The 25,127-nt window shown below is 37.6% G+C and overlaps 1 protein-coding gene across 1 annotated transcript; it reads left to right on the forward strand.

The window, feature by feature from the left end:
* Positions 1–13,293: 13,293 nt before the first annotated feature.
* Positions 13,294–24,652, forward strand: pdk4 (pyruvate dehydrogenase kinase 4). Its single transcript, XM_003222118.4, has 11 exons — positions 13,294–13,611; positions 16,791–16,932; positions 17,609–17,680; positions 18,120–18,304; positions 18,925–19,014; positions 19,297–19,374; positions 19,796–19,872; positions 20,111–20,209; positions 20,506–20,616; positions 21,557–21,670; positions 22,621–24,652. The coding sequence occupies exons 1-11, from the start codon at positions 13,461–13,463 to the stop codon at positions 22,762–22,764; spliced, it is 1,263 nt and encodes a 420-aa protein (XP_003222166.3). The 5' UTR covers positions 13,294–13,460; the 3' UTR covers positions 22,765–24,652.
* The last annotated feature ends 475 nt before the right edge of the window (positions 24,653–25,127 follow it).

The following is a 25,127-nucleotide window of genomic DNA, read 5'->3' on the forward strand; positions in this document are numbered from 1 at the left end:
TTGTTATCACTTTTTTAATGTATTACTTTATAGTTGTTTTTCATATTGCATTTTCTTATATAAATGGTGTTGGTTATTATTTTCTTGGAACAATGGGACATGAATGACAAACTAAAAGCATATTTATTTTACAATAATAAACTATTATTACATTAAATTGGCTTAATTCAGCATAGAGGAAGGGAACAATATCCCTCCCCATTTCAGCTCTTCTTGGAACGCTCGCCATCTATAGTTGGAGAGAGATGATCTGATGAATATGCATGCTGAAAAGCAATTCTATAAATTAGGAAAGATTAGATACTGGTATATTCAATTTGAACATTTGTTGAAGGAGAAAGCATATAGACTTCTGATGGGAAAATGAATAATATTTGGAAACTTTACTGTGTCATTTTAAAACATTTAATATGATCTTGAGATGAAGCTGCTCTACTTAAGAAATGCCCTGTTCTCCCATTTCAAGTAGCTTTGCTATCTGAAAATAGCAATAGTTTGTTAAACATTGGATTGTAAGAATCTGCACAATGACTTATATGCACTATTTTAATGTTCAAGTTTATACATAGTATATCAATCCCGTTGATTAAAATTACATTGCAAGTACTTTTAAAAATGAAGCTTGAGTAATAAATGTCTTCTCTTATAACCATCACTTATTTATTCTGTTACATTTGTCATGCTTTTGCTGTGGGGGGAGGGGGAGGAGAGAGAAAGAGAGAGAGACAGAGAACCCTGTGCAGACAAGCCCTATCAAATAGCATTGCTTACTTTTTTAAAAAAAACCTCCAATCAAGCTGTTGATGAGTGAGATCTAATATTAGTCTGCAAGCAGCATAATAATCATCGCATTGACGTCTTCTAGATCTGTCATGAGACTCTTCCCAGGTTAGTTGAAAGGACACTGGAACTTCTAATCAGTTCAGAATGTACTAAAACAAATGGCTTTTAACTGTCCATCAATAAATGTAAAGCAAAGAATAACACAACCTTTTCCATCATTAGAGATATGGAATTCTGCAGAGTCTCCTTTTAGAGCAGTACAGAGGAAAACAGAACTGAATGAATCAGAACAGCTTTATATGCAGAATGTTAATCTGCAATTGGCTGTGACCAAGGATTAATTTGGTGGTTCCCAACTTTTTTTTTTTTTTTGACCAGGGATCACTTTGATTTTTTGTTGTTGTTGTTGTTAGCTAGGACCACAAGGTTCAAGAATAATAAACTGTGTTAATCTAAAAATAAACTTTAATAAAAACTTTTAACATATTTGTTGAACTTAATAGTAACATGAATTAAGAGTACTATTATAATAGTTAAAAGAATATTTTAAATAGAAATTTAAATTCGGTTTGCATCAATGATTTTTGAGCTTTCATCTTCTTTTACAAGTTGGGTACTCCTGGGCCTAATATTATTGCTCAAAGCTACACGCATATCATCATTTACTTTCAATTGATTCCTGGACTTGTTTTTAATGACCAGCAAAGCAGAAAACCCATGTTGACATAAATAAGTTGTGGAGAAAAGCATAAAATAGCACCAGGTGGTTCCTCAAATTTTAGGATAAAAATTGCTTTTTGACACCAAAACTCAAAAGAATCAGATTAATTCAGATTTTCTCTCACACTTCAGCCTACTCACCCCAAGTAGAAAGTGCTAGATTTGCTTTATTTTTAAAGTTGCCCCTTTAGGAATTTCCTTTTTCCCCACTGAATCTGACCCCATAAGATTCCCTTCCAATTTTGGATTTTGAAAAAAATATTGCTTGTATGGAAACAAGGATTTGTGATAAAGCTTCAATGGAGACACCTTTCCCCCTTGATATTAAGGCCCCTTCCACACCTCTGAATAAAATTCCACATTTTCTACTTTGAACTAGAATACACGGCAATGTGGACTCAGATAACCCAGGGCCCATCCAGACAGCCCTTTAGAAGCACAAGCTCCCACTTCATTATGTGGGGCATCCAAATGACTCCCAATGTAAAAGCTATTGCATTCACCACAAAGCAGAAAAACCCTGTTTTGTAGCGAATTAATTTAATAGTGGGTTAGATTCACACTGGACTTCTGAGGGGACAGTCCAGACAGCCATCTTGTGTGAGGGCACCAAACCCCTCCCCACCCACCCCCAACCCCAAAAAAACTTTAAAAAATAAAATAACTTATCGGCCACCATTAGGCCTTGCAGCAGACTTCCTGGAATGTACCAATTATGCCAAGGAAGCAGGGGGAGGGCAAATTGCTCCTGCCTCCCCCGGATTCCTCATAGTACATACCAGGGAATGTGCTGCAAGGCCTAATGGCGGTGAGTAAGTTATTTTAACTTTTTAAAGCTTTTGTGGGGTTTTTGTTTTTTGTCCCAGAAAACCCAGCAGGGCATCTGGGCACCTGACCCAGAAAAGCATGCGCTTTCTGGGACGTGTGCGGACTTTAACCCGGGCACACAATCCTGTTTTAAAAACGCGAGTGCTCCTGGGTTAAAGGGCCATGAGGAACCGCCCCCAGTTCAAGCAGCTATTGTAGGATTTTCTGCCTTGATATTCTGGGTTATAAAATTAAAACTGCATCTGCCAGCAGCTCCAAATAATGGCCCTCAAAGATACAAACTAGACCAAGGATACTACAAATAGTCATGGTTCAGTCTGTAGCTAAGGATTTAACTGCACATGATTTAGCAGTAGTTCAGTTGAAAACCATGTAAAATAATATTGGTCCATAAGGATTCATGCTTCATATCCATATTTTTGCACTGTGATCCACAGCTATGTTTGGGACCCATTTTTTGTGTTTCATCCTGTGGTTAAAGAGATATCTAATATCCTGGTGATAGTTTTGAGTTCATGCTATGTAAAAATGATGACCCCACACAAGGATCTGTGCCTCAAATCTGTGTTTTTGTACTATAGTGGTGCCAGAATGTACCAAATACAGTAGAGTCTCACTTATCCAACGTTCTGGATTATCCAACACATTTTTGTAGTCAATGTTTTCAATATATCATGATATTTTGGTGCTAAATGCATAAATACAGTAATTACAACATAGCATTACTGCGTATTGAACTACTTTTTCTTCCAAATTTGTTGTCTAACATGATGTTTTGGTGCTTCATTTGTAAAATCATAACCTAATTTGATGTTTAATAGGCTTTTCCTTAATGCCTCCTTATTATCCAACATACTCGCTTATCCAACATTCTGCTGGCCCGTTTATGTTGGATAAGTGAGACTCTACTGTACCAGATTGTTCTGGTTCAGTGTATGGCACCCAATTACTACTTTGTTGTGATAGTGGTTTAAACGGTATCCTTTGGGGAAATCATTTATTATTTGATGGGAATCAAACTTTAACTATTTAACATTATCTGTTGTTATTATTATGACATTTTTGACTTGTTGGAGGATTATGCTGAACCAGAAGTTGAATCTCTCATCATCAATGAGAGAAATAAGGAAATATGCCCAGGACTTTCCGGGGGGAGAACAACAGCTTGCAGGCGATGAGAGCCAGGGGCACAGAAGGGGTAAAGGGGTGCCACAGGAAAGGAAAGAGCGAAAGCAGAAGGAGCAGGAGGAAAATGAGAAGGAGGGCACCCAGACAGATGAAGAAAAAGAAGAGGAAGATGAAGTTGAAGAAGTGGAAGAAGATGAAAAAAGTGGGGGAACAGACTAACAAATAAAGGGACATTAAGAGTAATGAACTGATTATTGGGAAATACAATATGTTTCTTTTGCTGACTGGGATGGGGAATAGGTGGGGGGATGGGATTGAGTAGATTCAAATGTCTGTACAAAATTTAAAAATCATGTCTTGTAACATTAACGGTTTGAATAATGGCTATAAACGTAAGAAAGTGGTTCATTTCTTGCAGAAAATCAAATCAGACATAGTGTGTTTGGTTGAGACACATCTGATATACAAGGATAGTCACCTGTTAAAAAGAGAAAGGCTGGGCCATTTATTCACAGCATGTAACAGTAAAAAGACCAATGGAGTACTCTTCTATATAAAAAAAGATCTGGCACCAGAGAAAATATTCTGTGATGAGGATGGCAGAATATTAATAATTAAAGTATATATACAAAAAGCCCCGGTACTATTAGTTGGAGTCTACGCACCAAACAACAAACAAAAACTGTTCTATAAAAAATTGACACGTATATTAGCAGAATATGGGGAAAAGGAAATGTTATGGATGGGGGATTTTAATGGAGTCATGGTGCCCAAAGAGGACAGAGATAGTAAAGTTAAAAAGGACAGGAAGGAAGGCCGACTCCCAGGATCCTTCCTAAGGGAAATTCAGTATTGGGAACTTTATGATATCTGGAGAGTCCACAATCCAACAAGGAAAGAGTATTCATACTATTCACATAGACATGGCACATCCTCAAGAATTGATCTGATATTTGGCACTAAGGAACTAGTGGGTAAAACAGAGAAGATTGAATTATTACCAAGAGTATTAGCCGACCATAATCCGATATTAATGAAATTAAGAGTGGGATATAAAAGAAACAGAGCCTGGAGAATGAATGATTATATTTTGAAAATCAAGTCACATAGGGAAAAAATTAGAATGGGGATTAATAATTACTTTAAGGACAATGCTAAAGAAGAAATGAAGGAGGGAATAGTCTGGGACGCTGGTAAAGCAGTAATTAGAGGGTTATTGATACAACAAAACTCGATCTGGTACAAAGGAAAAAATAAGGCCCAACTGGAGTTGTTATCAAAAATCAGGACAAAGGAATTAGAAATAGAAAAAGAAAAAGGTACAAAGACAAGATTACAAGGTGAACTAAAAAAATTGCACCAACAATACGAACAGCTAATTGCTAGTGAAATAGAAAGGAAAGTTATGTATAATAGATACAACTTTTTTGAAAATGCAAACAAACCAGGGAAATTATTAGCTTGGCAAATAAAAGATGCAAAGAAAAAACCATTGATAATGAGGATAAAAAATAAAGGAGAAACTGTCACCGATTCACAACAGATACAAAAACTATTCGAAGAATATTATGCCAACTTATACAAAAAAACTCAGGGGGAGATTAAGACAATCTCCCAGTATGTGGAGGAGACAAACTTAGAACAAATTTCAGAAGCAATGAAAGCTGACTTAGACAAACAAATTACACCAGAGGAAGTAATCAGGACAATAAATATGGCTAAAGTAAATAAGTCCCCTGGGGCAGATGGACTTTCGACCCTATACTATAAAACGTTTAAGGAAGAGCTAGTACCACAGTTGGTGTCAGTGATGAATGTGGTCTTGAAAAAGGGGGAACTTCCAGAATCTTGGAAGGAATCCATAATTGTTTTAGTCCCTAAACAGGATAAAGATTTAGACTTAATTAAAAATTATAGACCAATATCATTGCTGAACTGCGATTACAAAATATTTGCCACTATATTGGCAAATAGAATTAAGCAAGCTCTAGCACAGATCATTCATAAAGACCAGGTGGGGTTTCTCCCAGGAAGACAAGTAAATCAAAACATCAGACTGATATTGAACACCCTGGAAGTAGCAGAAAAAGACCCAAATAGAGATTTGGCATTGTTCTTTATTGATGCAGAAAAAGCCTTTGACCATGTTAGATGGGATTATTTGGAAAAAGTGTTAGAAAAATTTGAAGTTGGCCACCAATTCAAAAGGGCAGTAGGGGCTATATACACTAATCAAAGAGCAAGGTTAAACATCAATGGTCAACTATCAGATTACATCGACATACAAAAAGGGACCAGACAAGGTTGCCCGCTGTCCCCACTATTATTTATTATGGGTCTGGAAATCTTAAATGTCAGAATAAGAGAAGAGAAGGAAATTACGGGTTTAAAGATCAGTGACCAAGAACTAAAAATTAGGGCTTATGCAGACGATATAGTCTGTATTCTAACTAACCCACTACAAAGTATTAAAAAAGTATTGGACATTATTCAAAGACATGGTGACATATCAGGATTTATTATAAACAAGGAAAAATCTAAGTTTTTAGTAAAAAATATAGATGCTAAAAGCTGTAAGAAACTGGAGGCCGCAGCAGACTGCGAGGTGATCCCAAAAGTAAAATATTTAGGTATATGGGTCACAAACAAAAATATCAATTTATTCCAGGATAATTACGTCAAAGTTTGGGATGACATTAAAAAAGATCTTACTAGATGGCAAACAATCCCACTAACATGGATGGGCAGAATTGCAGTAATAAAGATGATGGTACTCCCCAAAATGCTATTCCTGTTTCAAAATATACCCATTATCAAAGGAATAAATTTTTTTGAGAAATTGAAAAGAAAGATTACAGATTTTATTTGGGCTGGAAAAAGAGCGAGGATAGCATACCGGAATTTAATTGATGATAAAGGAAGAGGGGGGCTAAGCTTACCCGATCTAAGGACCTATTATGAGGCTGCAGCTCTGTCCTGGATGAAGGAATGGATAAAATTAGAAAATAAGACCCTATTAAATTTGGAAGGATATGAATTAAGATTCGGCTGGCATGCATATGTATGGTACGATGGAGACAAATTAAATAAAGACTTTAATAAACATATAATTAGAGGGGGACTATTAGACATTTGGAAAAAATATAGAAAAGGTATGGAACCGAAAACACCCCTTTGGTTGAGGCCATTAGAAGCAGCTATAAGACCAGCCTTAAGTGTAGAAACAAGAACATATAAAGAATACCTTATTAGAGAAAATGAAGAATGGAAATTAAAAGGGCGGGAAGAATTGGAGATTAATGATTGGTTTCGATATCACCAATTGCATGAAAGATATAAAAAAGATATGAGGGTTGGTTTCGCAACTAAAAAATCAGAACTGGAAAGAATATGGGAAAAGGGAAATAAAGGGTTAATATCCAGATTATACAAATACATATTAAGTTATAATATGGAGGATAATACAGTCAAGACAGTAATGATATCCTGGGCCAAGGACCTAGGTAGGCCAATAGAATTGGATAACTGGGAGTACCTATGGAACAAAGAATTCAAATTCACAATATCTGGATCAATTAGGGAGAATCAATATAAAATGTTTTATAGATGCTATATCACCCCAGCAACATTGGCAAAAATAGATAAATCACAACAAGGTATTTGCTGGAGGTGTAGGAAACAGAAAGGGACATTCATCCACATGTGGTGGACGTGTATGACCATACAGGCATTTTGGGACAAGGTAATTAAAGAGACTAATAAAATGCTACATAATAAGATTTTAAAAAGCCCAGGATTGTGTCTATTAGGTCTACATAGAGAAAACAATAACCAAAAGGACCAAGAAATATACCAATATAGCTTTGCGGCAGCAAGATTGACCATAGCCAAAGACTGGAAAGGGGAAAAAGGTTTAACTAAAAAGGATTGGAGAGAAAGAATGCGGGAATATATGCTAATGGCCAAACTTACCAACAATAGGAAGAACAAAAGTAATGAGGACTTTTTAAAAACATGGAAGCTGGCCATAGCATATCTGAATAAGGAGTCAGTAACATAGAGGAGTTCCATTAGGAATTTAGGGTTACTATTAACAAGGATATATAAATTGGCTTAAAGGCTTCATAGTGCTTCAGGGTTGGAAGTCATGGTGAAGGGTGCACGGGTGTGGGGAAGGGGTTTTATTTTATGTGGGATAGGGGTTTTGGGTGCGTGCAGGGTTTGTTGTGTGTAATACGTTGTATGTTTTTGTTTTGTTTGAATATTAGGGTAAACTCTTATATTTAATTTCTAAAAAAAAAATAAAAATGAATAGAAACCTGGATTGAGAGTGGTGGATGACATGTGGAAAGAGCAGTTCTATATGTTTTGAGTAACAGATAATAATATGTACTGTGTTAGAATTGGCAGGCTGGTTGACTAATGTAGATATGCATGTACATTTCAAAATGATTGTTATCTGACTATATTTGCGATAATTTGCTGTTTTGTTATGTAACGTTTCATTAATAAACTGTTTACCCACAAAAAAAAAATTTAAAAAAATGATAATGGGGCAACAGGCTAATTTACGACAGTGTTGGCCATGTGGCCACAGATTTTCTCCACCAGTTTGCGGCCATCTTGTAGCATCCATCATCTGAAAGGTGATTACCTGTCTTTGCCCAACAGAAAGACCAACATATCTTGATCCAATCCATTAACTCCAAATAAAAATTTGTGGAACAAAATGCTCGTGTTCACAGAATTTTCCAGTCTATTCGGAGCTCATAATTTCTCACATTTGCCACATGGATAGGCAAGAAATCCATCCATATGGAAAGTGCAAGGGTGATTTGACAGTAGCAAACATGAATTGATTAGATATGACTCAGAACCATATGTATAACATCCCAATGATTACTCACTGAAAAGATAAACTGAGTTTGTCAAAAGACATCGGAACGAAGAACATTATCAGAGAGATCCTACCCCGTAGTCCAACACGTTTATGTCTACATTTTAAAAACATAGTCATTGTAATTAATCAAATAAGTTGTTTCCCAATGTGTTATCATCATCATCATCATTAATGGTCATAAACATTAACAGAGCAACTCTGTGCATGTCTACTCAGAAGTAAATCCTACCAAACCCAGGTAAATGTTCATACTGTTACAGGCTAAACATGGAAGAAATCCCCATTACTAAGAAGGGTACAAACCTAAGCACACTGTTTTCGAAATATATAACACTGGGCACAGTGAGACTTCTTTCTCATTAATATGTAAACGATTTACTCTACATTATCATATAAGTAGAAAAGGTGTTTATGATTCAGTGTTGTTTGCCTTTAAGTCATTTCTGGCTTATAGCAATTTTAAGGCAAATATTTGTTCAAATATTGGTTTGCCTTTGCTTTCCTCTGAGGCTGAGAGATGATGACTTGCCTAAGCTCACCCAGTAGGTTTCCATGACTGAAAGGGAATTTGAGCCTGGGTCTCCAGTCACAGTCCAACATACATACATCTATATCACACACTCATCAAGGACTAATGCTTATTAAATTCAATACAATTCATTTTCATATAAATATGAATAGGATAGTATTCAAAGATTGCTGAATAAAATAATCTGAATTAAGTGACAGATTTCTTCTTTTTCCTCTCTCTTCTGGTTTAAAATATGAAGATTTTAAATGCTGGTACACGAACCCTTGGTATCTCCTGTAGCTCCAGAACTCTCTGTAGATACCTAAATCCAAGGATGGGCAAGTCCCATTTATATAATGTTGTAATTAAATGATAGAGAAATCAAAGTTTCCCTTTGGGATTTTTAAAAAGTATTTTCTAGCTGTGGATGTTTTTGAAGATATAAAATTCATTGATACAGAGAGCCAACTGTACATTGTTTGTTTTTAAAGAGGTTTTGAAACGGGAGAAAAAAGGACAGCTCTATGAGTAAAGGAAAATTTTAAACAGCTGTCTCTTGTTTACAAGAGGAATGTCTCTTCTTGGAATGTTATTCTTGAAGCTCTTTTTTCCATCTAGCCTGCAAGGATTAATGCGGTAGGAAGGCAATCCAAGTACTGCTCTGACTTCTGCGAAATAGGAGAAGTGAAAAGGATGTTGTTCACTCCCTCTGCAGCTACAAATGACCTTTCCCCTACTAAACTTCTTCAACTGCGGAGGCGCTGTAACCTATTCGGCACAGCCACAGACCAAAAAACGGGAGAGAGTCTTTGTTCATAATTCACAGTGAACTTTCCCCTACTAAACTTGACATTCAGATAAAATGCCTGCTGTATCAGCAAGCTGAGAAAGCTTTTCTTGACCATTATATCGAGGGTAGCTTATCAGTAGGTGAAAGTCGGATTAAAGGCCTACATTTCTTCTTTGCACTGTTAAGCCACACACAGAGCAAGGTGTCCTGGAGGCATTATTGAGCAACTTCACAATCTGGAAACATTAAATATGCAACTCCAAAAGAAATTCAGTGGCCCTCGAGATCCATTGGCATTTGGTTTCAGGACCTCTCACTGGATACCAAAATCCATGGATACTCAAATCCCACTACATGCAATGGCTTAGTAAAGGGATGTTCCTTACATAAAATGGCAAGTTTTGCTGTGGGGTTTTTGTTTGGGGGGAGTATTTTCAACCCATTTCTGGTTGAATCTATGGATGCAGAATCAGGACTCACTATATTCTGAGTAGTCCAAAACTGGCTGGAGGGCCCAGAGGAGGATAGAAGTGGTCTGGAGAGAATTATTTTGGAATCTCCTGACCGTTGCCATGAGACTGGAGAAAGCAAAGTGCAGGCTGAGAGAAATGTGGGAGACAAATGTTTGTTCAGATCGAGGTGCTTGGAACTTCAGAGGCAGAGGGTACAATAGAGACAGACACTCTTTTCTCAGAGATGAAAAGAGCAAAAAAAAAAAAAAAATTGCAGATGTTGATCTCCACATGCTTTCTTGCTAATTCCTTTCCGGGTTTTAGTTTACCATTACAAGGAAGAACATTTCAGAAAAACAATGCAATCCCTATTGCCACTGTTCATATCCATTTGCAAAACAACAGCTAATGCCCAGAAGGCAGAATGGATAACCTTTAACTGAGCTAATCCAAATAGTTCCCTCTACCAATGTAAATCATATTTTGTTTACAAGAGTTGCTACTAATTTATTTTTAATGTTACAAAATGAACCCACTGTTCAGTGTCTTGATTATACCAGCAGTCCTATAATCTCAACAAAATACTTCTGAGTAGACCCGCATAAGGCTGCAATGTTCTTTGCTTGCTTTGTTTATGTCAACTTTGCTACTCAGGCAACAGGACTTCACAGTTGTATAAGGATTCAAACGGAGCAAGAGTAAATTTAGAAAATGTTAGGAGTAAGAGTGGAAAAACAAGTGGAGGGATATAAAGCCCAACAAGATAAGGGTTGCCAATGACAATTCAGATAAATGGCTCCATTTTTCTCCATTTGTTAAAGTAAGCATGCTTATTTCTTAGTATGCTCATCAACTATATGCAGCTAAACCTTAACGATTATTTGCTTGGAAATTCACACTGGTCAATGGAAAATAAAATGTATAAGTCCATATTTACCAGGAAGAAACTGTATTTTCTGGTTCTGATCAATGTGATCATGTGGTCTCTGTTGTTTCCTTTTTAAAGATGGCCTGCTAACCTTTTTATAAGAAAGTGTGGACATGATATCTCTTCTTCAGAGGAAGTCAAAGGCAAAACCCTTCTGAACAAATCTTGCCAAGAAAACCCTACGGAATCCTGGGAATTATCATTTGGTCAGACACTCACGTTCTCCAGCTGCAAATGATAAATGCTCGTGCCTAAATTGCAAATCCAAGGATATAAAATATTGCTGTGGCTTATGTAACGCTAATTATGTAATGTGAAAGGGACTCAGGAGAGACCTTGTATGTGGAATGATGATTGCTCATAATAACCTGTATATCCAGGGAACACTTAAATAAAGAAAGTGGACTTCTGTTACTTTCTCACTGAATTTCCCCCTGCAGCAGGCTTTGTTGCAGTTTGGTTTTTTTTCACTCCCTAAAATGGGGAATGCAAATCTTACAGATTTTTGTTCTTGTCTAAAGCAATACTATCTTACACTGAGAAGTGTTTTTTTTTTCTCTTAGGTATGAAGGACCAATATAATAATATAATATTTCTGTGGATGGGCAGGTGAAAGATTGTGAACAAAAGACCTCTTCACACGGGCCCAAATTCGGCTGCAGAGATGGGTTTTTTCTACTTCAGCCACGGAGGCCAGTCCATAAGTCAATTACACATCTTTCATATCTAATTATTGCACCAGATTTTCGAAGGCTTGGTCAAAGAGCCACGTCTTCACTATTTTGCGGAAGATCAGGAAGGAAGGAGCTGATCTAATCTCTCTGGGGAGGGAGTTCCATAGGCAAGAGGCCACCACTGAGAAGGCTTTGTCTCTCGTCTCTGCCAATCGCACCTACGAAGAAGGCAGAGCTGAGAATAGGACCTCTCCACATGATCTTAAACTCCGAGATGGTTCATAGAGGGAGATATGTCAGGAGGAAACCTTTACCTTTATTAAGATGCAAGTAGGAGCCCCTGGTGGCGCAGCGGGTTAAACCGCTGAGCTGCTGAACTTGCTGACCGAATCCTGAGAATGAGGTGAGCTCCCGCTGTTAGCCCCAGTTTCCGCCAACCTAGCAGTTCGAAAACATGCAAATGTGAGTAGATCAATAGGTACTGCTCTGGCAGGAAGGTAACGGCGATCCATGCAGTCATGGTGGCCGCATGACTTTGGAGGCGTCCACAGATGCTGGCACTTTAGCTTAGAAATGGAGATGGGCACCAACCCTCAAAATCCCACATGACTAGACTTAATGTCAAGGGCAACCTTCACCTTAAGGTGGAAGTATAATTAGTACTGAAGTATGTTAAAAGAACTGTGAGAATGGTACCCCATGTATATTGTGTTTTTTCTGAATTCAAGACCCCCAATATATATATTTAAAAACCAGCTATAATAAGGGGGAAATACTTGTGTGGAATAGAAACGTGGCAGCTGGACCCTTCGAGGGAAAACGTGACCCCCTTTGCCTCGGGTGGCAGCCTCTTGGAAAGCAAACGTGTGAGGTTTTACGTCACTCTATATTTAGCCTATTTTGAGGGAAAGGACGGTGCTTTTCAACGATTGCTCTTTTTTTATCTTGTTTATCCCACACAGCGTGTTCCTGCCACACCCCCTCACCCTGGCTCTGCGCCCGCCTGCCTTCCCTCCATCCCCTTCCCTCCTTCCCTCCCTCCTCGGTTGTTCTCGCTCTTCTTGGAAAAACGAGCACAGCCGCCTCCTCCCTTCTTTCCCTTTCCCTCCCCCTCAGGAATCAGAGCGACTTGTTTACCGCTTCGAGCAGCAGCCGAAGCCCTGCCCAGAGACCGAAGCAGCTAGTTATGGATACAGTCTTCTGATTGGCTTAGTCCAGGACTCTTTAAGTCGAGCCAGCCAATAAGAAATGAATTAAAACGGGAGCGCTTTCCCTCGTCCGTCGTTCCCCCCCCGTCCCGCACGAATGCGCATGCGCGTGCTCAAAAAGACGGTTGCTCCAAGCGCGCGAGGAGAATTTAGGAGGAAGTTGATCTTGTGATCTCCAGTCCCGCAAACTGTCAACAAGGACAAATGGGCTTGAGAAGGAGCCTCCGCCTTATTGGGCAGAGCGAGGGCACGCCCGCTTCGTACCTCTCTCCTTCCCCCTCCTGCTCTCAGACATTTAATAAAGGCCAAAGGTAGGCAATTGATGCCCCCCTGCTGTCGTCATCTCTTTGACAGATTTAAGGGGCGTGACTACTGGGGAGAGCCAGGAGGCGTGGCTCAACTCTGGCCCCGCCCCCTCGGGGATATAAATAAAGGCTGCACGTGCCGGGGCAAGTCAGAAGGAATCGAGTCTTCCTCGAGTGAGATTGTTTGGGGAAGGCAACAAGGCACTCCAGGCTCATCATCCACAAGCGTAGCCATGAAGGCTGCTCGGATCGCCCTACGGAACGCGGGCCCTTTGGCCACCACGAGCCATGGCCTCCCTAGCAGCGGGAGGGCCACCCGGGAAGTGGAGCATTTTGCTCGTTACTCGCCTTCGCCCCTGTCCATCAAGCAGTTCCTGGATTTCGGTGAGGGGGGAAATGGGGCAACTGTGTGGGCATTGAGGGCTGGCATTATAAATCAATGCATTTTGGGACAGGACTGTGGAGATGTTGCAGTCTTTCTTTACAGCTCTCTGGGATTCCAAAGTTGCCTGTTGCAGCGAGAAGTTGCAAAATTGGGGTGGGAAGCTTTTCTTGGCCTATGGATGGTGAGGGATGCAGTTTTCTCTCCAGTGTTGTTTAGTAATGCTTAGACCAGGTAGGCTGCTAGGAATTGTGGGAGTTTAAATTTAAAACACCTGGAGGGCAGAAGTTTGCCCATGCCTGGCTTAGACCAAACATTCCATGAGGCAGCAATGCCATGCAGTGGATAAAAAAGCCAATGGGATTTTGACCTGCATAAATAGGGGTCTAGTGTCTAGATCCAGGGAAGTCATGCTACCCCTCTTTTCTGCCTTGGTCTGACCCCACTTGGAATACATTCTGGGTACCACAGTCTAAGGGAGATGTTGACAAGCTGGAACGTGTCCAGAGGAGGGCAACTAAAACGATCAAGGGTCTGGAGAACGAGCCCTATGAGAAGCAGCTTAAAGAGCTGGGCATTTTAGTCTGCAGAAGAGAAGGCTGAAAGGAGACATGATAGCCATGTCTCACATAAGTCATAGGAAGGAGGGAACAAGCTTGTTTTCTGGAGACTAGAATGCAGAACAATGGCTTCAAACTACAGAAAAGGAGATTCCACCTGAACATTAGGAAAAACTTCCTCACTGTGAGAGCTGTTCAGCAGTGGAACTCTCTGCCCCAGAGTGTAATGGAAGCTCCTCCTTTGGAGGCTTTTAAACAAAAGCTGGATGGCCATCTCTCAGGGGTACCTTGAATGCAATTTTCCTGCTTCTTAGCAGGGGGTTGGACTGGATGTCCCACGAGGTCTCTTCCAACTCTATGATTCTATGCATCACTTAGCAGCACAGTAATTCAGTTTTACTATCAAAACCAACCCCTTATAAGAGATACGGACACATACATGCATTATCATAACAAAATGTATGGGAATACAACAAATCTCATGAAAACCTTGAATGTGTGTATTTAAATATATATACAGTGTATATATGTATGTGTGTATATAGATGCTCATTTCACATAGACTTCGAGGTTTCTCATTAGGTTTTTGCTACACACCTAAGATCTGCAGCTGACACACAGTTTGGAAAGCTCTGGTTTAGATCATATGCCAATCTCATGCAAATAAACAAGTACAGTACATACAATATAAAAGCACAACAATATAAAGTGCTACATAAAGTAATGGGCATATAGATCTTTCCTATTAAAATTCACTAGTATTAAAATGCAATGTTCATCATTGTCATCTATCCTTGCAGATGAGTTGCAGCCAAAGCAGTAACCATCATGGGATTATAGACAGGCCTCTGCACCCATGGATACAAAATATTACTAAATATCATTTTAAATAAGGATACTATTTTATTATGCTACTGTATATAATGGTTCTTGAGCATCCATGGAGTTTGACATCCAGAGGAGTACCAGAACCAAACCCTAATGAATACTGAGAGATGCCACTCTATAAACTTGTTTGGACTATATCAGGGGAACGTCTACACTGTCGAATGAATACAGTTTGATACCACTCTAACTGCCTTGGCCCAATGCTATAGAATTATGGGAGTTGTAGTTTATTAAGGCACCAATACTCTTTGGCAGAGAAATTTAAAGATCTTGTAACACTACAGCTCCCAGGATCCCATAGCACTGAGACATGACAGTGTAGATGCACCCAGAAACATTCCTCAGGTACACTCATCTGGTCTGATGCAATGTATACATCTGATTTCATGAACTCGTCTGATGCAATTTATACATATGCTACAGAGTTGCAATATAAGATATACATCCTAGTGAGTGAGCAACCCTGATCAAAATGGGACATATGTCTTTGTAAATTGACATGGGATTACATTGGCTAGTCAGTCTTTCAGGCTCCGCAAAACTTCCTTTGTTTTTCTTTCATTCCAGTTAAAAGTATACTGAAGTGTCCATCTCTTCCTTTTGTTTTTGTGTCTGCATTTGAAGTATAAAGAGAGGCTCAGTTTAACTGCATCATTATCAGCATGTACAGTTTTGTGTAATGTAGTAATGTCAGTTTTCTTAGAAAGCAAATGTTCAGAAAGCATATCTTGGAAGACGTAAGCCTTCACATTCCTCAAAACTTGTGGAATTAGTCAATCAACTGAAGTTTTTATAAGTGTGTTATATACTGTTTTTTCCATGTAACTAAATCTTTTGTGCAGTAAAAATGGAAACATTTGAAACCTGTGCCCTTAAGTAAATACTTTTGGGAAGGACAGCCATTAAATAACCATATGTTATATAAAAACTGTGTTGACTTTCTTCCTCTCTGAAATGAGAGCTACACTTTACTATTCAAATGTTGTTCCCAAACAATCTCCAAAATAATGTTTTAGACTTTTAAAAAATTAAGCAAATTTAAATAAACATTTTTGTCTCATTGCCTTTGTTGGCTTCCATACTTAAGTCCTTTAGAAGTAGCAATCGGATGCTAAAAATAGGATTTTGCTTGTCCCTCTAACTACATATAAGTCAATGAACAAGTTTCTATATTACTTCAACTTTGCTGCAGTTATGATTATGCAAGAGCAAGATTTCATTATTGATAGTGCTCATTAACTCTCTTATTAGGGCAAAAAACTTTTAAGTACCTATAAATCTGATGGTCGTTCAGTATTTAGTTTACTACATATGCCTTCAGTGGCACCAAATCTGTGTGAAATGATCTATTAGAAACCCCGGGCTTTCATATGGCCATATCTGTCTTCTAAAGACCCCTATAATTTTGATTTGTTTTTTAATAATTTTATTAAAGTTTTCCAATAAAATGAAAGAAAAAAGGTTTATAATTCATATCTAGACTTCTGCTTTGGGTGCACAACTCATTGTATCAAACAAATGATGAGGATAGAAGGATTAGACCAGCTCATTTTGCTGATTATTTTCTGTTGTTTATTGCAGTTCTGTAGATTGTTCATGAAGCTCTTTTGTTTTAATTGGTAGCAACTGCTACAGCATATGCATTACTACCAGTATAATACAATGATAGAATGTGAACGTTTTGGTGTTCTTCCTAGCATACCTGCACTGATGTTAATTTAAATCTCCTTTAGGGTCAACTAATGCTTGTGAAAGAACCTCTTTTTCATTTCTTCGGCATGAACTTCCTGTGCGGCTAGCAAATATTCTGAAAGAAATTGACCTCCTTCCTAGTCCATTGTTGAGCACTCCTTCAGTACAGTTAGTAAAAAGCTGGTAAGTCTGTGACACGCATAATTACATTCTGCTATCTTTTGGGTTTTAATCCTCAAAAATATGTTTCTTGTTCTGAAACTCTTAAATAAATGAAACTCTTGACTTAAGGCATAAAAAGTGTTATTAATATTTATCTGTCTATATAAGTCAGTATGCCATATACCACAATAGCATGTGCTAAATGGGCAGTTGATACACACTCAGCAAAGTCTTTTTGCAGTTTCTGCAGCTACTTGTTAAACATAAATCAAGCTGATGTAGAGCCTTCTGTTTTGTTTTTTTCTAACTATATCCTTATCGGTGATAGCATTAGTCATATCAAGATAGAGGAAGCTAAATAAATGTTTTTCACCAAGCAATGTTTGTGCAGATGTACAAGCATTGTTCTACCTTGGCCATGTGTAAAGCTACAATCTAAATGATATCACACACATACTAAAAACATACAATTCCTCACAATGGTTGGCTTAGTAAATACAAACTCTATAGAAAAAAAACCCAGTTTTCAAGCATGCATTACCTTTCTCTAGACATAACTGAAGTCCTATGCTCGCTCTTATTTTTTTCTATTTGAGTTACTTAATTGTTAAAATTTATGTAATGATTTCTGTGCAAATAAATTCCCCCTGCCTTGTCCTAATTACCACAGATTTACTTTGCGTGCACTTTTCAACAGGTATGTCCAAAGCCTAATGGAACTGGTGGAGTTCCATGATAAAAAATCTGATGACCACAAAGTTCTATCAGAGTAAGTTATTTGTGTTGTGTTTTAACAGCAAATTACTGTGTCCAAGCTAATGGCTGATGGCTAACACTTGTTAGAAACTTGATTATTGTCCAATTCAGAAAACAGATGTTCAGTTATAGTGTACTGAGATAAGTTTATTCATAAGATTACAGCAGCAAAACTGACAGACATTTCATATTGCAGAAAATGAGACATGGAATTAAAACAAGGCAATAACTTTAAATTGTCAGGATAACCCTATCTTGGTTGCATTGACAAGGTGGAGTGGTAAAGAAACCCATTTATTTATTCAAGGTTTACTTAGGTTCTTTTCGACACGGAAAAACAATATTTCCTGCTAAGTTAACAATTGAGACTAATGTTGAAAGGGTAACTTGTTTCATTTGCTTTTCACACCGCTCTATATAAACGTGCCTAAAGTTCTCTCTCCTCCATCCAGTTTTATAGATGCCATTATTAAAGTCAGAAACCGACATCATGATGTGGTGCCCACAATGGCCCAGGGAGTTCTAGAATACAGAGATTCATCAAAGATGGATCCATTCATCAATCAAAACATTCAGTACTTCTTGGATCGATTTTACATGAACCGGATATCCATTCGAATGCTAATAAACCAACACAGTAAGTTGGTTTCCATCCCTTTGACATTTTACAACTTTTTTGTAACTTGCTCAGGAATTGTATATTGGATGAAAGGTTGATTCTGCTAATATCTTCTGAATAAAAAGATGAAAGAGTTAGAAGCAGATGAGATCTCCAGTCATAGATCAAAAGTATTCAGTAGTTAACTCAATAAAAAAGATAGCAATAAACTGCATGTTGTATTCTAGAGTGCTGTACTAAAACGTAATAATATAAAGTACTTACAAGGCCTGGTAGCAAATCTGTGTTGGGAAATCTACATAATGAACTGGTTTTTTTGTGATCCATAGAGAAATTTTTATTGTAGATTATTGCATCCCAAAAGTCATTCAACCAGCCCAAATGTGTTCCCAGATCTAACCCCAGTCTCCCATGCCTGCCTTACAGGGTGGTTGTGAAATTCAAAATAGATAATCTCATTTATGTCATGTTGAACTCCTTGTGGGAAGCCTGGGATACAAATTTAAAATGTGTCTGAAAATTATTTTTGGAATAATTTTAATTAATTCTGACAAAGTCCAAAATTGCTTGAAGATGCATAACAGCAGCCATCTGAAAATAACTCTTTGATTAATCATTTTATGTCTTTCTTTCAACAGCACTTATTTTTGACAACAATAATAGTATCGGTAATCCAAGGCACATTGGATGCATTGACCCATGCTGTGATGTTGTTGACCTGGTGCATGGTACGTCTGAGAATTACTTTGAGATCAGTGGGATTTAGTTCTGAGTAGGCATGCGGTTGTCCTATAAATGGGATAATTCTGTACTAATATTCTTAATGCTTTAGTCCAAACAGTAATAGAATTATAGTGCAGGCAGTAATAGAGCTCAAAAATTGAGAGGATGTATTCTCTGAATTTGCTACAATGTTGACTAATGCTTCATTCTTATGATATTTAAGAAATAACACTGTATCTAAAATTTCTTAAGTCTATGCTTTTTTTCTCTTTCAAAATTAATTCCAGATGCTTTCCAAAGTGCCCAGATGCTTTGTGACCAGTATTACTTTGCTTCTCCAGAGTTAAAGCTCACTCAAGTGAATGGTGAGTATTTCTCTATTCTATAATATTAGGCTGTTCCCTAAAGCTTTTGTGGGTTACAGACATTTTACTTTTTCTATAACTTAACTGGTTCTGCTTTTCCCTTCTTTATACTTATCCTGGAGTTATAAGCTTGATGTTTTCTAGAGATAATGTGGAATTTGCATAGTTGCATTTATCCATTTATGCATGATCAAAATCACAATGCTATAGAATTGTGGTTCCCAACTGTCAGGAATTCTGAGAGCTGCAATCTCAAACATCTAGAGAACCACTGCTATAGAAAATTAAGGGTGATATTCTGTAGGATTCTGTTTGGAATGGACAGCTCTCATTAAAAACTGACATGCTAACCAATAATGATTAAGTTGTAGCTTGGTAATAAAACCAGTGAGCTGATTATTACTTGTGTATTCTCCTGCAGGAAAGACAGCTGGACAGCCTATTCACATAGTATATGTACCTTCTCATCTCTTTCACATGCTGTTTGAACTCTTCAAGGTTGGTATTTGTGGTTATAAAGTATTCATTTTTAGACTTCCTTTTTACATTGCAACTCTTCTCTCATATTTCAAACTTAGACCTCACAATAGAATGCATAGAGGAAAAACAAAATTGAAATAGAAGGAAACATTAGCAATTCAGTTTGTTGTGTGCTGATTACTACTCAAAATGACAAAATTCATACCTTTTCAAATCAAATCACATCACATTGTATGTTTTTTTTTTCTTCTCACAGAATGCAATGAGAGCAACAGTTGAACATCAAGAAAGCAAGCCCTCCCTTGATCCAGTAGAAGTGACTGTTGTACTTGGAAAGGAAGACCTGTCAATTAAGGTAACTTGGCTTTTTCCATACATCACTCTTAACTGTTTAAAGAGCACAACCGGAGGGGGGGGGGGGGTAAATCCATTCCATTCCATACAGAGTCTCACTGATATAAATAGGATTGTTATGATGGAATACTATCATTATGGTTTGTACCCTGAAAACTAACCCTTTTCAGTCAAATATTCTTTCGGATTGAAGCCTTTAAAAACAAGAACATGTGCATTAGTGGTTTTATTTGGCTGCAGCTGCTCATATGTCAAATGTATATTTTAACCCTTAACATTATTAATTTTTAAATCTAGATATCTGATAGAGGAGGTGGTGTGCCAGTGAGGAAAATTGAAAGCCTCTTCAGCTACACATATTCTACTGCACCAAAGCCTGTAATGGATAACAACAATACAACTCCTTTGGTAAGAAGCCTGGGCTATTATAACCTCGCTTGCTTTTATGAAGAGGCTTATGACAAAATGACACAGGATCTTTTAAGTCAGGGATCCTCAAACATGTTAAGCAGAAAGTTGATTCATGGTCCCTCAGACTGGGGGGTGGAGCCAGACAATAGCTTGAAAAAAACATGAATGAATTAAATGATGTAAATGACTTTAGAGGGCTGCATTTGGCCCGTGGGCTTTAGTTTACTTGATACCTGATATTTGCCTGATATCTGCAGTGGCTGCATCATTCCTTTGTTGATGTGTGCTAAATGCAAAAGACCATAATCCCATCCTCTCAATGTGAAACTCTATACTGCAACTATACATATGGGATAGTATCCAATGTATAAGTCTAGATCTCACACTATTCTGATATGTAGGGATTTGAATACCTCAAGTGCAGCAATGGAGCTGCAGCATTTTTGGAAAGAGAAGTCCAATTATTGGCAATTGCATGTGGAATTGAACCCTTTTATATTGGCTGGGTCATGTGAAGTGTACAACCCTCACAAGTGACACATTAAATAAAAAATTAAGTTTAATGGTCCTAAATATTTGACTTGTAAAATTAGCATTAGTTCCTATGTTTCTCATCTCCCCTTTTCTTTTTTCTGTTAATCATTACTGCTTGGGTAAATTGACCTTTTTTTTTTTTTTAAGAGTATCCCTAAAAGAGAACACCAATAGTATGCCATTCTAGACTATCTGAATGTTTGTAATGAGGTCAGCAATACACAAGGCAGCTTGAAATAAACAATGTGTCTGTAATGTGTCTGCTGCCCTCATGTTCCTCTTTGAATAGTTGCAGCAGAGCATAAGAGTCTTCATTTGGAATTTACACCAGCAAATTTCCCATTCTACAGTATTTGAACTAGAAAAGGGGGTAAATCTAACGACATGACTTATTTCTCTCTAGGCTGGTTTCGGATATGGCTTGCCAATTTCTCGCCTGTATGCTAAATACTTTCATGGAGACATCAATCTTTGTTCCATTTCTGGCTATGGGACAGATGCTTTGATTTACTTAAAGGTATGTTTTGTTCTTCTTATTCTTTCTCTTCCATTCCAATAGTTTTGTAACACTGCAAATTACATTACTGTTAACGAACTTTTACAGCTGGATGTATGCCCGCTTGGGCCTCTTCGGTTTTAATAGTAAATGATTTATTATTAGATACAGAATGCATTCTTAAGGAATTTATGTTGCTGATTCCAGACCATTGGAACCTATTAACTTATTTTGTAATCCTTTGGATTGTAAGACATTCTGAATTTCTTACAAAAAAGACAGAAAAACTGTTATGGGAACAATTATCCAAACTGTATATGGAGAAATTAAATTAGCTCCTCTTTACATGTGCATTCTGGCGAACTTACCATGAAAAACAATTAAATGTGACATTTATACTAAGAATAAACATATATAATACCTCAGTTTTGAAAAAGGAGCTTAATGTCTGATCATTTAGCATGTCTTTGAGACAGACGTGTGGAATTTGATGAACTTCAGTCTCAAAAGCTTGCAAAAAGTTACTGTTATCATAATCAGTTTTATGAGGGTGATTATAACTTTTTAAAAGCAAATCTATCTGTAGTTCAGATGTTTTTTCATTAGGGAGACTAGCATGGCTCTCTTTTCACAAATAAGCAAAAACATTTTGATTCCATTAAGTAGTTTTTGAACTATTATGTAGTTTTAAAAGTTGACAGTGATAGACATTTTACTGCTGTGCTATGCCATTTTGTTGGTTTGTTCATTGTCTTCTAATATATTTTAGTGAGTTTAATATTAAAAATAAATTTATATTGACATTTTAAACTGAGTGTTTGTGTAGTTTTTAATTTGTACTGTTTTTAATAAGTCACTTTGAGGGAAAAAGTGGAATATTAATGGATAAAATGAAATAAGTAGACCCAAAAGAAACAATACTGGTTTGTCTCGGATGATACCTAACTATGAATCTTGGTCTTGCTTTCTAGGCTCTTTCCACAGAATCTATAGAAAAGCTTCCTGTTTTCAACAAATCAGCCTGCAAGCATTATCAAACTCCTATAGAAGCAGATGACTGGTGTGTTCCAAGTAAAGAACCAAAAAATCTGTCACGACAGAGTGCAGCTGCATGAAACCCGCATTTGTGCAGGATATTGAAAGGGGATCAGAAATCAATGTTTCAGACAGGACTAAAGAAACAAATAACTTGATATTGCTCCAATTCTGTACCAAGATCTGCTCAAGAAGGAAGTAATTATACAGAATGGGAGTGTACAGAGTGTACATGTACTGTATTTGTGTTCAAGAATATGTAATGAAGCTTGATACATAAGGAGAATCGAATGAATAGATGGGTGTGCAGGTGATTTTTTTCCTTTTGAACATTAGACGAACACCCCGAAGTATAGTCGTGTTTTCAGACTTAGGAGGTAGGACAGTGTGTTCAAAATCTTTATGTCATGGTTGCACTCCAACACAAAATATTAACCTTCTTCATATATTGTCAGTTAGTATTTCATTCTGATGCGAAGGTGTATATCTGCAGCAACCAGTGGAGAGTCTGGTTGAAGTTTGCCCCCTCTACGTGTTAAGTAGCTGAAGATTATTAAAAGGTGATATTGTAGCATGATACTGAAAGTCACATATATTCTCCTTTATTCCAAAAAGTAACAATTACTTGAAGATTGTTCCAAAACTAGCAGTACTTGCATATAGTAATTTTCATTGCCTTTCTGGATATGGAATTTTCCCCACACTCATGGAGAAGGATTTTAAAGTGATATCAAGGAGGTATTTCAAAGTAGCAATATTACAGTATGCTTGGTTCTTACACACGGTGAGGAACAGCAGTACAAATACGTGAATGAAGATTATGAGAGCAAGCAGTCTTTAAATTGCAAGCAATCTATCCACATGTATATAGGATAGGCATCTATGGAAGTGGCAGGATGGTCTCCCTTTTTATGAAGAAATGATTGGGGAAATATTCCATTCGAAATGATTTTCACTCCTGAGAGACTGGGAGTTTGGTATGGGCCCAGCAAATGACAATCTAGGTCAGTCAGTCTGTTTTTTGTTTTTTTGTTTTTTGAAAAGGCAATAATATGCTTAAGAATTAATCCTAGTTCATTTTAAAAGGATCACTGTGAAGATTTAGTGTCTGTGGTCAGTTATGGAAACTCCATTGCTGTCACATTTGCTGATGCCCACTTTTGCTGTGTGCGTCGGGTTCAGTTAAATAGGTAATCCCAGCTATGTGAGGCTATTGTGTGCAGTTGGTACAGTGAACCAACAAAGGCTTTAACAGCTAACATTGCTGGATTTTGGGATGTTTTTCTTCCCTCTGAAAATGTTGTCCAGGTTTAGAAAAAAATGCAGATCTTTGTTTTGCAAAGTATCTGTTTTTGTGCCTTAATCATGGAAAAATTACTGTTTATTTAGTGTGCCAATTCCAAGTGCCTCTTCGGATTGGCAGCTCTATATTAAGAGTTAATGCTATTATTTTAGTGCAATGTATAAATGCTTAATGTAGTATTTCATACCACAGTGGCATTGGTTAACATTCAGATCAACTGTGTAGAGTTGCATATGTCTTCAGACAGTGTGTTTTCATAGCTGTGATTGTGCTTATGCACTTTGACCTTGTACAGCAGGTAATGTAGGATTTAACGGTTCATTATCTTAGGTATTAATCTGTTCTGTCAGGCTTTGCACTGTTACTAAAAAGAACCAAAGGAGCCAGCTTTTCTCAGTCACAGATAATGTTAATCACCTACTGTTCAATTATTGTGCTGAAACAAACATGAGCCTGGCTACACATTTCTTTTTTTCTGCAATGAAGCTTTTGGTGCTGCTTGGTGCCCCATATGTAATGTCAAAGAGTACCTGGACAGCGTGTAGGACACTCAAATGAAGTTTTTCTTTTAGAAGACTGCAATATCTCTGCTATTATGTGCCTTCTAGTTTCACGCACACTTGAAATGTACTGTAATGTTTTTAATAAAACTATTTTTTAAAATACTGCGTGTCTGTCCTTTTTCCCCAGGTCCAATAACATTAAACTCTGATATTGGGATTGTTTGCTGTGATGAATTTGCTGGATTTTATACTGCCTGTTCTAGTTCTGTGCCGCCACCCCCCCCCCCCCCCAATTTATCTGCATTTATTATGCTTCATTCTGTTAACAGCATCGCTACATTTTCAGCCAAATAGTGAACTTTGAGTGGGTATCAGTGGATGAGCAAGCTATAAAATAAAATGTTTATTGATACAAGTTGAATCCCTAGGCTAGTACAACTAAAACAAATCTGTAAATAAAGGAGATTGTAAAGATACCAAAAGACTGGCAATCTTTGAGCTTTCCGGCTATACGGACATGGGCAGGGATTAATGTTTGCAGATTCAAGTCCATAATGACTTCTGGTTGTAGAAGTAGCAAGGTGAGGAGAACATTGCAAGATGTGTGCCATGAGATTTAAAAGGAAGCCTCCCTTCC

The sequence above is a fragment of the Anolis carolinensis genome, chromosome 6 (genome assembly GCF_035594765.1).
Source record: "Anolis carolinensis isolate JA03-04 chromosome 6, rAnoCar3.1.pri, whole genome shotgun sequence".
Lineage (NCBI taxonomy): Eukaryota > Metazoa > Chordata > Lepidosauria > Squamata > Dactyloidae > Anolis > Anolis carolinensis.

Excerpts from the sequence above, each read along its gene's own strand:
- pdk4 (XM_003222118.4), top strand. The coding sequence starts at position 13,461 with ATGAAGGCTGCTCGGATCGCCCTACGGAACGCGGGCCCTTTGGCCACC. Across the intron at positions 19,375-19,795 it reads AAAGCTCACTCAAGTGAATG|GAAAGACAGCTGGACAGCCT; the intron begins GTGAGTATTTCT and ends ATTCTCCTGCAG. Across the intron at positions 19,873-20,110 it reads TGCTGTTTGAACTCTTCAAG|AATGCAATGAGAGCAACAGT; the intron begins GTTGGTATTTGT and ends TTCTTCTCACAG.